Consider the following 12,027-nt stretch of genomic DNA (forward strand, 5'->3'; position numbering starts at 1 on the left):
AGAAATCATAATGCATCCCACATGAATGGAAGATTGTACATGTAGGTAGAATTGATGAGTTACAGAAAGAGCAGTAACACTGTTAGAATTCATTAGGTCATCAATGTGAAACCAGTCTGCTGCATTAACAAGTGTGTTCAGTTTAGGAACAAGCTGTGTGACAATTTCAAGGACAGTCAACGCCCTGACATTATAGGCTGCTTTCTATATTTTGGTTTGCTTGGAAGCATGTAAGCCAAGCCATTTTTTTTTGCTTTTCTTGTATCAGGTTTCTGTGTATGTTCATGGAACGTTAGTAACAAAGGGCTTTCTTCCTCCAACAAGTATGTCCTGAAATGTTTCCTGGTCAGCTGAGTGCCAACAGAAAGAGAGACTCCAGGAACAAGAAGTTAATATCTTGCTTTACAGCTTGCTTGCAATTGTTTCAGATTAGAAACAATGTAGATGCTTCCGAGTGAGAGAGTTACTATTGCGAGTTATGTTTTTTTGGAAAAGAAGGTTAAATTTTTGTGTACTTGGGATGAGAACAAGTTCAATTTTGGAGGCTAGAACAAAGAATAAAAATGAGAGAAATGTCCTGTGGGCTCAGACAAGTAAGGCATTTCAACCAGTGTTGTGACAGCAATTGTAGAAGATGTGATACAGATTACATAACAAAAATTATCTGTTCCTGCCAGTGTTCATCATCCTCAAACTGAGAATGCTGGAGAGTTGATTCCTTCCTGTTCCCTTTAGTATCTGTGAACCTTTTATCTGAGAATTTGTTGTAATGCTGTTCTTAAACTTGCTGATAATAGTCTCCCCAGCCTCCATGGCAAAACATTCCACGAGCTCCCTCCCATGATTACTTTTATTTATCTGTTTTAAGTTGACCTCTAGCTGGTTCCAGCGAATGCCTTGTACTGACTGTAATGGGAAATGGTGAATGTTAGTGTTATCTGCTGACCTTTGTGGCCTTTAAAACAAAACAAAAAATCTGGATCACTTTTACACCTCCAAATTGTGAAGCCTGAACTTGGGCTGTAAATAGCTGCAATGCTTGTTTAAAAGGTACTTTGCTTTGTGCATTTGTTTACTTTCATCTAGATCAAAATCATTTAGACGTTATGGAAGAATTCATAAAGGAAGCAGATAGTATTAATCTGAGCTTGTTTCACACAGCTCCTTCACATCTGAAACTTTATACATTGGGGCTGCAGTTGCTTGACTGAACTACTTAGAAGTCATGCAGAGAAACACAGATTTCAGATAAGAATATAATCAAAATCCAATGTAGTGTAAGGTTTGTGGCATTGATTCTAAAATTTGGCTTAATTTGCAGGCTTTTGACTTTGCTCGAAAGATAGTTTTCATGCTTCACTGATATTCTGCTGTAACGTTAGATTGATAAGTAGTGAGTTGGCATCCATCTTTACTTACCAATAAAATACATTTCCAACCTGTTTTTTAAATCCCTTTTTGATTCTGAACAGATCCAGAAAACAATAAAGAAGACAGCTCGCAGGGAGCAGCTGATGCGAGAAGAGGCTGAGCAGAAGCGTTTAAAGACCGTGCTGGAGCTGCAGTTTATTCTGGACAAGCTGGGTGACGATGAAGTGCGCACTGACTTGAAACAAGGATCAAATGGAGTGCCAGTACTGACAGAGGAGGAACTGACAATGCTGGATGAATTCTACAAGCTAGTTTACCCTGAAAGAGACATGAACATGAGGTAGGCTTTTAGGAAAGTACTTTCCTATATAACTGTCATTTAGTTAATGATATTTATTTGCTTTGTGATTAAATTACCACAAGCTTAGTAAGAAATTAACCCTTATTAATTTTTAAGGTTGAATGAGCAGTATGAGCAAGCATCTGTTCACCTGTGGGACTTACTGGAAGGGAAGGAAAAACCTGTTTGTGGAACAACCTGTAAGTATAGTCTGTTTGAAAGAGCGCACTGAATTTGTGCTTGACCTAAATTACAGTGTCTGACGTAAAACAATTCTGATAGTTAAATGTCTTTCCAGCGTTTTGTAGTTGCTGCTTTTTTCTCAAACACTGCCTGGACTGTATTGGAATAACTCACTGAAGTACAAACTGTGTGTACGGGATTTTTTTTGCTGACGCAGCATTGCTCAGTATTTAAGCGTAGTCCGTTCCTACTGTTTCAGCAGGATTTAACTGCTGTTGATGCTTTGTAGCAATTCTTTGTTTTCTGGAAACATTTGTATGGACCAGGAGCTTAGACAGCAACATGATCTAATATATAAACTGGCGTGACCTTATTTAGTGTGATGTGTTACTCTCCCCTGTCCCTTCCTACAAAAACAGTTCATTTTTATTTCTGACCTAATTTTAAACAATTAATTAACTGTAAATTGATGCATGATTATTTGTTTTCTTGCATAAATGTCAATTTCCACAAATACTTAGCTTTTAACATTATAACGTTATATATTAAGAAAATGGCTTTGTTAGGCAGTTACCTATTTCTTTTGAAGTCTCTTAACTAGAAGGTTGGAGGGAAGATTGTCCTTAGTTAAAACTGCTTTTCTCATTTGCTTTTTAAAATTCCAATAATTGAAATTCTTGCTGTGCTGCAGCAATTTTAAGCTGTTGGAAGAGTTTTTGTTTGCAGTGTTCTACCTTACTTTACTGAGGAATAATACACAGAATATTATAAATATTTTGGCTTTAATGAATAAGACTTTGCTTATTAGTGTCAGAACAGGAAACCTCAAACTATTTACACAGTTAAAATGAAATCTTATGAGAAGATACCAGTTTTTTGTTTTGTTTTGTTTTTTGTTTTGTTTTTTTTTCAGTTAATACAAATCTTTGAGACTTAAAGTTATTGTAAAACAAACGGTGTTGGATCACAGTGAGAGCCAGTAGATGTGTAGTATTTCTTCTTGCAAGAGAAAATAAAGAAAGAAGAAGTATGGGAGCAGTTTTTATGAGAGAGATGATGGTTGTGCCTTGGAAGCCTGGTCGTTTTCTTAGTGGATGTTAAGAAGTTAGGCTGGGTATTATATGGATATCAGGATGAACTTTTACTGATGTCATGGGCGATATTAATGCATTTCTGTGTTCTTCTATGTGTATTGATTCATACAGTGATAATAATCACTTGCAGGGTATACATTATGAATCTTCTGAGTCTGTTGCTTTGTTTTTTAATCTATTTTTCGGGCCTAGACAGTATGTGTTGCTGCCTTTCCAGTATGGCTGTAACAAATTTGTTCTAGGCTAAGATGCTGCTGCATTCATATGGGGCACTGAGTGCAATGAAGGCTTGTTCTTGTTTCACTTGCAAAGCCTGTTCTGAGTCACTTACCTCAAGGGAAGAATCTTTGTGATGATGGTACCCATGTAAATTAGTAATGACTGCAGTTTGAAAATTAACTTGTAGTAAGGTTTCTTAATTAGGAAAGAAGTGGGGTTGAAACTTCAGTGGGTTCCTAAAACTTTTCTGAGTCAAAACTAAGCAACCAGAGATTTTTGAAATAGTAGTAAAAGTATACTTGAATTTGAAAACCTTACACTAATTTCAAAGTGTTTCATTACTCTTCTGAAGGGTGTTGCATATTCTTCTCTTTGCCCTTTCAGATTTTTGTCTGAATTAAAGCAGATAGTATGTTTATTGAATATGACCTAATAATACAGATGGTAGTTCTGTAACAGTAGTGTCTGTGGACAGGCAGCAATGTCTTCCTAGTGAAAGGGCAGTAAAATGTACTTGGGATCTTTGGGAAGAAAAGGAAATGTGTAGGATAAGGATTAGAGTTAGAGTTCAGTGGCTGTTAATTTTTAACTTCTTTTCTCAGATAAAGCCCTAAAAGAGGTTGTTGAACGTATCCTTCAAACTAACTACTTTGATAGCACCCATAACCATCAGAACGGATTATGTGAGGAAGAAGAGGCAGCACCCACACCTGCAGTAGAAGATACTGTAGCAGAAGGTGGTAAGAATGTGAAGATCCACTGTTTTCTGTCATGTTTCTGCCATACTGTCAAGTCTCTTTGGATTCATCAGACTAATTAAATTGCAAATGTGATTTTATGTACTGTGTGTTTTGAATAGAAATGTAATTACGGGATTATCAGCTATACAAACAGCTGGGCAATATATATAGGGACAGTCAACCACTTGTTAGACCCTGTCCTGAGACTGAGAAAAGAAGAACAGAGCAGTGTTTCAGAATAGTTCTGTAAGGGTTACTCTTGCTAGCTACTGTTCTGGAAGGACCATAATCCCTTCTAACGATCACACTGTTAAATGTCCTCAGTTATGCATGAGGAAAGGCTGGCTATTGTAGCTGTGGAGCATCAGCTGAATGGAGAAACAAAGTCACTTGGTAGGATTTCTTTTTGAACACATCCTTCAGCATTTGTCCAGTATGTCACTTGCTGAAAGAACCACCAAAGCCAAAATGAAATGATTTAGAAGCAGTTTTATGCAGATGAGAATCATTTCCAACATCTTTCCTATTTTTTTCCTGCTGAACTTACACTTTACAAACTCTCAGAACATTTTGTTTGCAGTATTGAAACTATCGAAGATCTAAGTACTAGCTGCTGGAGCCTTTCCATTTTGCTGTAATTCCATCACTTAGTCCCTTTTTTAGAAGGGAGAAGTGTTTGAAGTAGGATATGTTTACATGCAAGGAATTTGAAAATGTGGTTCCATACTTGAAGAAAAGATTCCTGCCTTTTTTTTGTTGTTGTTGTTGTTTTTGCCCTTTTGAATATGCTGTGGAGGGTAGTAAATTTTGGAGGTAGCAGAATGTAATTCTTCATATTAAGAGTTTTACATGAGTTGTTATATTTTGTTTTGTTAATTATTTTCAAAACTTCAGAAATCTTTGGTAGTGCTTAGTTCTCTGTTCTGACATTATTTTCTTCCTTCTGAGAAAGATGTTTCTTATTTTATCTGCCTTTTATCATTAGGTTTGTTTCTGAGCCTAGCAGATACTTAACTATAGAAATTATGTTGAGGCTCTAATTTTAGATCTAATCAGAATCCTATCTGCCTAAAGGTGTGTGATGAAGCAACTCTTTCCTTGTTGTATAGCAGACTTCTAATATTAGGTATTAACATAAGTCAAGTGTAAATGTGTGTCTGTTCGTTCTTACACCTAGCCCTTCTTCCTTCTACTGGCTATCTTCGTGTCTTCAGAGTATGTTTTTGGTCTTGTAAATCTAGTCTGTAATGTCTTGTGGGTTGTTGTTTGTTTTCCTTCGCATAAATGGTCTGTTTTTCTCACAGAACCTGATCCAGCAGAAGAATTCACTGAACCTACTGAAGTTGAATCGACTGAGGTATTACTCATTAGAAAGATTGTCATTTTATGCAGCTTTAATGCCACTTACTTTTACTTTCATACCCTTTCTTATTTTTATTTTAGTATGTAAACAGACAATTCATGGCAGAGACTCAGTTCAGCAGTAGTGAGAAGGAACAGGTAGATGAGTGGACAGTTGAAACGGTTGAGGTAAGATCTTGTGTACTGCAGGTAAAATTGTAATCCCTGTTTCCGCTGACTCACAGTTCATGATGAGTTATAGTATTTTATCCTCTCTCCCTTAACGTGTATAAAAGTATATATTTAAATAGGCTTGAAATGACTACTCACTCTTCAATTGTATGTTTAGCTCAGGAGTAACTAAAATAAAAACAATGCAGCCTGGCTAAGTCTGTGGAGATCTTGCTTTGTTCAGTAGTGGCATGTGGGGAAAATGCAGGGTAAAGGTTTGGACTTAAAAAGACTTACAATTTTTTTGGAAGAGTTTTTTTGTTTGTTCTTCGAAGATGACTTTTGTGCCAACGTAGAATGTGAGCGTATCTGCTTATCTGCTGACAGCTTGGAGTAGTTGTGTTCCATTGTGCAGCTCCATAAAGATCAAGCGGAAAAATAATAGCTCAGTTAATAGCTACTCCAAATTGCATATACATGTATTATAGCATTAAAATACACCTGTATGTACATTTCTGCTTTCAAGAAACACAGTACTTAATATGTTTAATTCACTGCTACTTGGCAGTTGAGTGATTGTTTTGTGATTTTTCTGGTACGTGCTGTTGGGATCTTAGTTCAGTGATTGAGGCTCTAGACTCAGCTATGCGTATGAGTTGGCTGTTCTGTTGTATGGAGATCTGTGTCCTTTATGCATTGAAGAATCACATGGGATCACTGAAATGGTTGGCATATTGGACCTTGGTTTGTACGCATCTGTTAGGACCAAATATCAGCAGTGCCTTTCAGGTGCTGAAGATGTACTTTTTTGAGTCACCATAGTTTTCTGCAGCAGCAAATTCCAGAAGGTCACTTTTAAGGAAAATCTTCCTTAGTGCCTTTAGATTTTTGAAGTGTTGGAGTGGAATAAAGTATTCATCATCTCTTCAAATGATGAAAAAAAGAGGTGTTATTTTGACATAATCTATTCTGCCTGATTTTACACTGTATTAATGAAACTTACATCTAATGGTGTTGTAGACCAGAGAGATTTAATAATACTATAATAATAATACTACAATAATAATAGGATGGATGTGAACCTCCTGTAACTAACTTGGCCACATATGTGGAAGATTTTAGTAGTACCTTCTCACACTCTTCCATTCTTGCACTTAAACATACTCTACAATACCACTGCTGTTGAATATGGTTCAAGAAACCTCTTGAAAACTAGAGAAATCTTTCAGAAAGAACCATTCTAGGGATGTCAGATTGTGGTATTCATAGGAGACACAGTAGTTTAATGTTGAAGCCTGATCGGCTTCAGTCTGTCTTGAGGCATAATCACATCTGTGTTTATACCAAGTGTGCAGTGTAGTATAGAGGTTTTCTATAGCTCTTAAGGTAAGTAGTGTGGATAAAGACATGAGAGTATAGGAATTGTCATTGTGATTGAAACTTGGTGTACTTCCTTGAGCTCTTCAAATATTAAGACTGTATTACACAGTAATAATAAACATCATAAATTTAATCTTTCTGTGGTATACTTTCCAGTTTGAGAGGTGACAATATCTGACACGATGGAGACCTTCCATAAGTTCTAAATTAAAGAATTTGTTTTTGAATTCTCAGAAGTCTACTTTTTTTTGGATGTCTTCTGGTGACAGTGGTTTTTTTGTTCTGTGATTTTTTTTTTTCCTTCTCCTCTCTTTTGCAATAAGTACCCAAATCTGTGTATTCTAATACGTAAGTTATTTGAGGTTTAAAATGTGGAATGTTGGGTGAAGGTGTGTGTATTGTGGGTAAATCTAGAAACTGTCCTGTAACTAACAAAAGAGATGAGATGTCGTTTGAGTTGGTTTGTGGTCTCAATAAGCTTCTGTTCTTTCATCTCCTTTTGTCCTTTGTTGCCCTCCTTCATCACCTCAGTTAGCTCTGCCTACTGAATAGCTTGTCATAGAGTTTATGAGTCAAACACTACTACACTGGAGAAATTCAGTTTCTTGATGCTCTCTGTACCCTAGGATGAAGGGAGATATGCGGCTGGGTGGTAATTTGGGTGGTTTTTTTTTTTGTTTTTTTTTTTAATAATAATTTTTCTTTTTAAATTAATGATCCTTACGTTTGAGTAGTTTTCATGCAGCAGACTGCGTTTAAATAGCTATTAACTTTAGAGCTACAGCCTGTATATTGGCAGCTTATTAAGCAAAATTTAATATATATTTTTAAAGTTTAGTTTATTAGGTTTGTCCGGCTGTTAGGCTTATAATAGGGTAAAGTACTTGGTAGTATTGGTAAGACTAAATGAACAGCTTCCTTTAATGGTATAAGATTTGAAAGAAGGTGAAAAATACTAAGTGTCTTCTGAAGTTATGGCTGCATTATTTGTGAAAAAGTAAAACAGATAAAATTGTTCCTATTCTGTGTTTTTTATTATTGCAACAGCTGTTTTTTTCATGAAGATATTAAATGCTTTTGAGTGACTTGGACTATATAAATTGAGTGATAACATTTTCTAGTAGTAATTACATTGGTGGTGAGTAGCTGCTAGTTTTCCTCCTGGGTTCCATCTAGTCATCTGGTTGGCTTTTTTCCTTTTTCATTTTAAAGCTTTGTAATATGAAAAGACCATGTATGTACTGTAGATAACATTTTCAAAAATACTTTTTTTCATTCATGGGGCTTTTTTTACTTGGCAGTAGCCCATAATTTGCAGTTGGGGGTTGATAGTGTAATAGGCTGGAGCTGTCATGCTTGTTTTCCAGTGTTGACAGCCTTAGGATATACTTCCATGGGAATTCTCCAAAGAGTTTCTCGTTGTATGGCTAAAAGTGGAGAGCTCAGTATGAAGGGACTCGCAAAGAAGACTGCAGAGTTGTAGCTGGCTTTTACAGTTGTCAAAAGATTTCTTTTTTTTAATCACAGGCTGTTAGGGATTTGGTAAAGAGAAAATCCACTGCAGTTTGTCAGATGCTTACAAAAAGTGTACAGAATGTAACCATGAGAACCATGCGTGTCTGAGCAAGGGATGGTGGTGCTGGAAGATGTGTGAGATTTCTTTGAGAAGGTTTCAATAAATAAATTCTGGGCTATGAGGGTGGATTGAGGAAGCTCAAGTTTAAAGTTCAGACCAGTGGTAACAGGACAGGTCTTGTGCCTCACCATGACTGCTGCACAAAATGTCTTCTGAAAGTCTTGTGAGAATCCAGCTGTTTTAGGTAAATCTAATTATTTTGAATTTCTAGATGCATATATGTTAATTTAAATCCTGTTCTATCGTAAGTTTTAGCTTTGTTTGTATGTTTAGAAGATGATTATTAGTTAAACTCATGGGAGTAAAGAAGCAGTAGACAAGTTCTCGACGATACCTTCTAAAAGGATATTTGTTGATGTGAACGCAGATTGCAGATGGTGCTTCTGTATTATGGGAGTTACCTAGAAAGCAAAACTGGTCAGAAAAGCAGAACTGCTACAACTTGCACACTTCAATCATCCTTGTAACAATCTGTTTTTAAACTACTTGATGATGGCTGTGTTTGCAGGCTCATACTCAGCTTTCCTGGTTGCTCTGTTATCTTCAGTATGGTGGTATTTGAAAGCTTCTAGCTGTTTGTCTTCTTTGTTTACATTTGACTGGTAAATGCTGTCTGCCGTCCTGTTTAAGGAAGTTGTTACCATTTTCAGTCTCTGAGCTTTCTTCACTGCTGGGAGTTGTACTGCTTCAGGGCTTCTCTTGCAGTGTTTCCACCAGATGATGCAGCCTGGTGTTCTCTGAGACCATAAATTAGATTAGCCAGTGTAACGCTTGAGAAAGACATAGGCATGGACTCGCAAGTTCAGACTCTGTTTATGTTTTCTAAAAAGGTATAAGAAAAGAATTGTGTTCCACGTGTCGATATTTCTGAATCTTGCTTTTCTCTGACTTTCTTTGTACTTCCAAGATAACTGATATTGTTAAATCCCGTGCTAAAAAATGCTTATCTATAATATTATAACAGTGCTAATGAATCTGTTTAATGAGGAATAGATGGAAAGCAAATAAGATGCCGTCTAAGCTTTCAAACCTTACAAATTGCACAGATTACTTCTGTTGGAGAATAACACTTTTCTTTAAGAACACTATAGTAACTGTGTCCATAGTGAATAAATGTTTCTTGTACTACTGACTTAGCGTTTTATTAAGCTGAAATTTCAGTTAGTTGTTTGTTTCTTAACTAGGTTGTAAATTCACTGCAGCAACAAACACAAGCTACATCTCCTCCAGTTCCTGAACCTCATACACTCACTACTGTGGCTCAGGCAGATCCTCTTGTTAGAAGACAGAGAGTACAGGACCTCATGGCCCAGATGCAGGGTCCATATAACTTCATGCAGGTATGGTGAAGCTCCTGTGGTATTCACAAGCAAAAAAACAAAATAGCTCCTTCTGTCTGGCTTCTAGTTATTTGAAGAGCCTGGTGTAGGTTAACTGAAAAATACAATGGTCTTATCTTACAGTACTGTATGGCAGTGTCTCAAAAGTCCCACACCCGTATTACTGTTGAAGTGCAATGAAAATACTATTAAGCTTTTCATTTTTTGTCCTCAACAGAGAGGGTGAAAAGCTGTGGACATAGGAGTAGGTGCTGTATTGTGCCTAAGTGAGACAGCTATAAAATAGCCTTTCTTTAAGCAAGCTTAAAATTTTGCATTATGAAATAATTCTGCCAAACTTTGGATAGTTTTTTGAAGGCTTTCTAAAACAAGAAGGTTTCCTGAAGTTTCTAGCATTTTAGACTCTAAAATTGTAACCAACTAGAAATGCATTGGGAATTAAGTGAACGTATCAGGAAAAGCTTATCTTTTTACTCCATAAAGGAGGAGTAATCAACAAATGAGGCATACACGTAAGTTTGGAAGGTTTTTGGTTTGTGTTTTGTTTTTTTTTTCCTACAAAGTGAAAATGCTAATTTTGGGTAAAGAATAAAGAACCAGATCATCTCCTATTCTTCCTGCCTCCATTTGTTATTTTGTGAAATGAGCTCTATTTATGTATGTGGGCTGAATTCTCATTTTGATAAATGCTTTTGGAGTTCTTAGTATCTTAATGTAAAATATATGGCAAAACTGGCTATTGCTTAACTGTGAGCCTAGGCTTCCTTTATTGTGACCTGGTCATTTCTAGAGTCTAAACACCGAATCTTTTAAAAATCCGATACACGGGATTTAATTCTTGTATTACTGTTTCTATTCCAAGGACTCCATGCTGGAGTTTGAGAACCAGACACTCGATCCTGCCATTGTATCTGCACAGCCCATGAATCCAGCACAGAATTTGGACATGCCGCAGATGGTCTGCCCTCCAGGTTTGTAATGGAAAATACTAAATATAAATATTGGGGAAGCCTGCGAGTCATCTATTAGAGATGTTTCAGTTACTGTTACGTTGAAGGGATCATCAGGAGTAGTGTAGCAGTATGTTCTAGGTGTGTTTCAAAGAAATCTGATTATCAGTACTTCTGAGGTGTACTGTTGATAGATTTTGGATCTTCACTTACTGCTAATGGGAACATATTAATTTTTTTTAATGGGTGAAATATATTTTTGCTTCATCTTTTGGAAACTGCTGGGTTATTTTGAATGCCTGACGGGGAAAAAAATGTACTTTATATGGAAAAGATAATTGGTAGTTCTGCCAAGCTAGGAGAATACTTATCTATTATGATGAGGTCGCAAATAACTGAATTAGATAAGACTGTAATGCTGTTCTTTAAAAGGCTTCAGTGTACCATGTAGTAAGTGAAATTACTTTATTGCAGTTCATACTGAGTCAAGACTTGCCCAGCCTAATCAAGTTCCTGTGCAACCAGAAGCTACGCAGGTAAAATGTTCAGTAAATTGTTTTTTGTAGTTAAAAAATTTAATTTAGTTTTGCTTAGTGTTGTGACAGGATATACGTAATTCCTTTCTATAGCAGAAACACAAAGCTGAAGTTCAGAGGTGGTCTTTGTTAAATGGTTATTATTTTATTTAGAGGAAGCACTGTTTGGAATACTGCTATGTAGTCATTCTAATACATATAGTTTAAGATTTCTCTTCATTTTCTTCAAGATGGATTAATAATTTGACATGTCAATTCTCGCCTAGTAGTTTTCTCTCCATGTTAAGCTGTGTCAAATAGTATTTTTAATTTAGGTAAAAGCATGTGACTTTTTAGTTGCTTATTTGCAACAGAAATGGCAAAGAACAGAATCACGTCTGTATCTGTTCAAGTGACAATCAAACTAAAAGCAGATTTTATAGCTTAACTAAATAGGTTTTGGTTTTGTTTTTGACTTGTTCTATTAAGAATTCATTCCAGTTGCTTGCTTGGATAATATTTAATACTGGAGTTAGGGAGCAGTGAGCTCCTGCATTTGCTGTTTAAGTAGGGTTGCTTGTTTCTGCAATGCATACATGATATATTCTCCTTTTCTTCATGATGTGTCAGTTTCTTACTGAACGGTCTTGTGATAACAGAAGTAATGAATAAGAACTTCCTGATTTTCTGTTAAGTATGTATGGCATCTCTGGCATTAAGGCAGATATGTGTCCAGCTGATTAATAA

The 12,027-nt window shown here is 36.2% G+C and overlaps 1 protein-coding gene across 4 annotated transcripts in view; it reads left to right on the plus strand.

Moving 5' to 3' along the window:
- The window catches only part of CAPRIN1 (cell cycle associated protein 1), a 32,449-nt gene that overhangs the window by 12,101 nt on the left and 8,321 nt on the right, over nt 1-12,027 (plus strand). The window contains exons 5-12 of one of the 4 annotated variants that reach the window (XM_048949847.1): nt 1,473-1,711; nt 1,829-1,911; nt 3,810-3,947; nt 5,252-5,304; nt 5,391-5,477; nt 9,660-9,815; nt 10,678-10,786; nt 11,240-11,301. In XM_048949847.1, coding sequence (XP_048805804.1) covers nt 1,473-1,711; nt 1,829-1,911; nt 3,810-3,947; nt 5,252-5,304; nt 5,391-5,477; nt 9,660-9,815; nt 10,678-10,786; nt 11,240-11,301 — 927 coding nt within the window. The remainder of the gene's footprint in view (nt 1-1,472; nt 1,712-1,828; nt 1,912-3,809; nt 3,948-5,251; nt 5,305-5,390; nt 5,478-9,659; nt 9,816-10,677; nt 10,787-11,239; nt 11,302-12,027) is intronic. The other 3 variants (XM_048949848.1, XM_048949849.1, XM_048949850.1) reach the window with 3 other exon arrangements.

This window comes from Lagopus muta, chromosome 6 (genome assembly GCF_023343835.1).
Source record: "Lagopus muta isolate bLagMut1 chromosome 6, bLagMut1 primary, whole genome shotgun sequence".
Lineage (NCBI taxonomy): Eukaryota > Metazoa > Chordata > Aves > Galliformes > Phasianidae > Lagopus > Lagopus muta.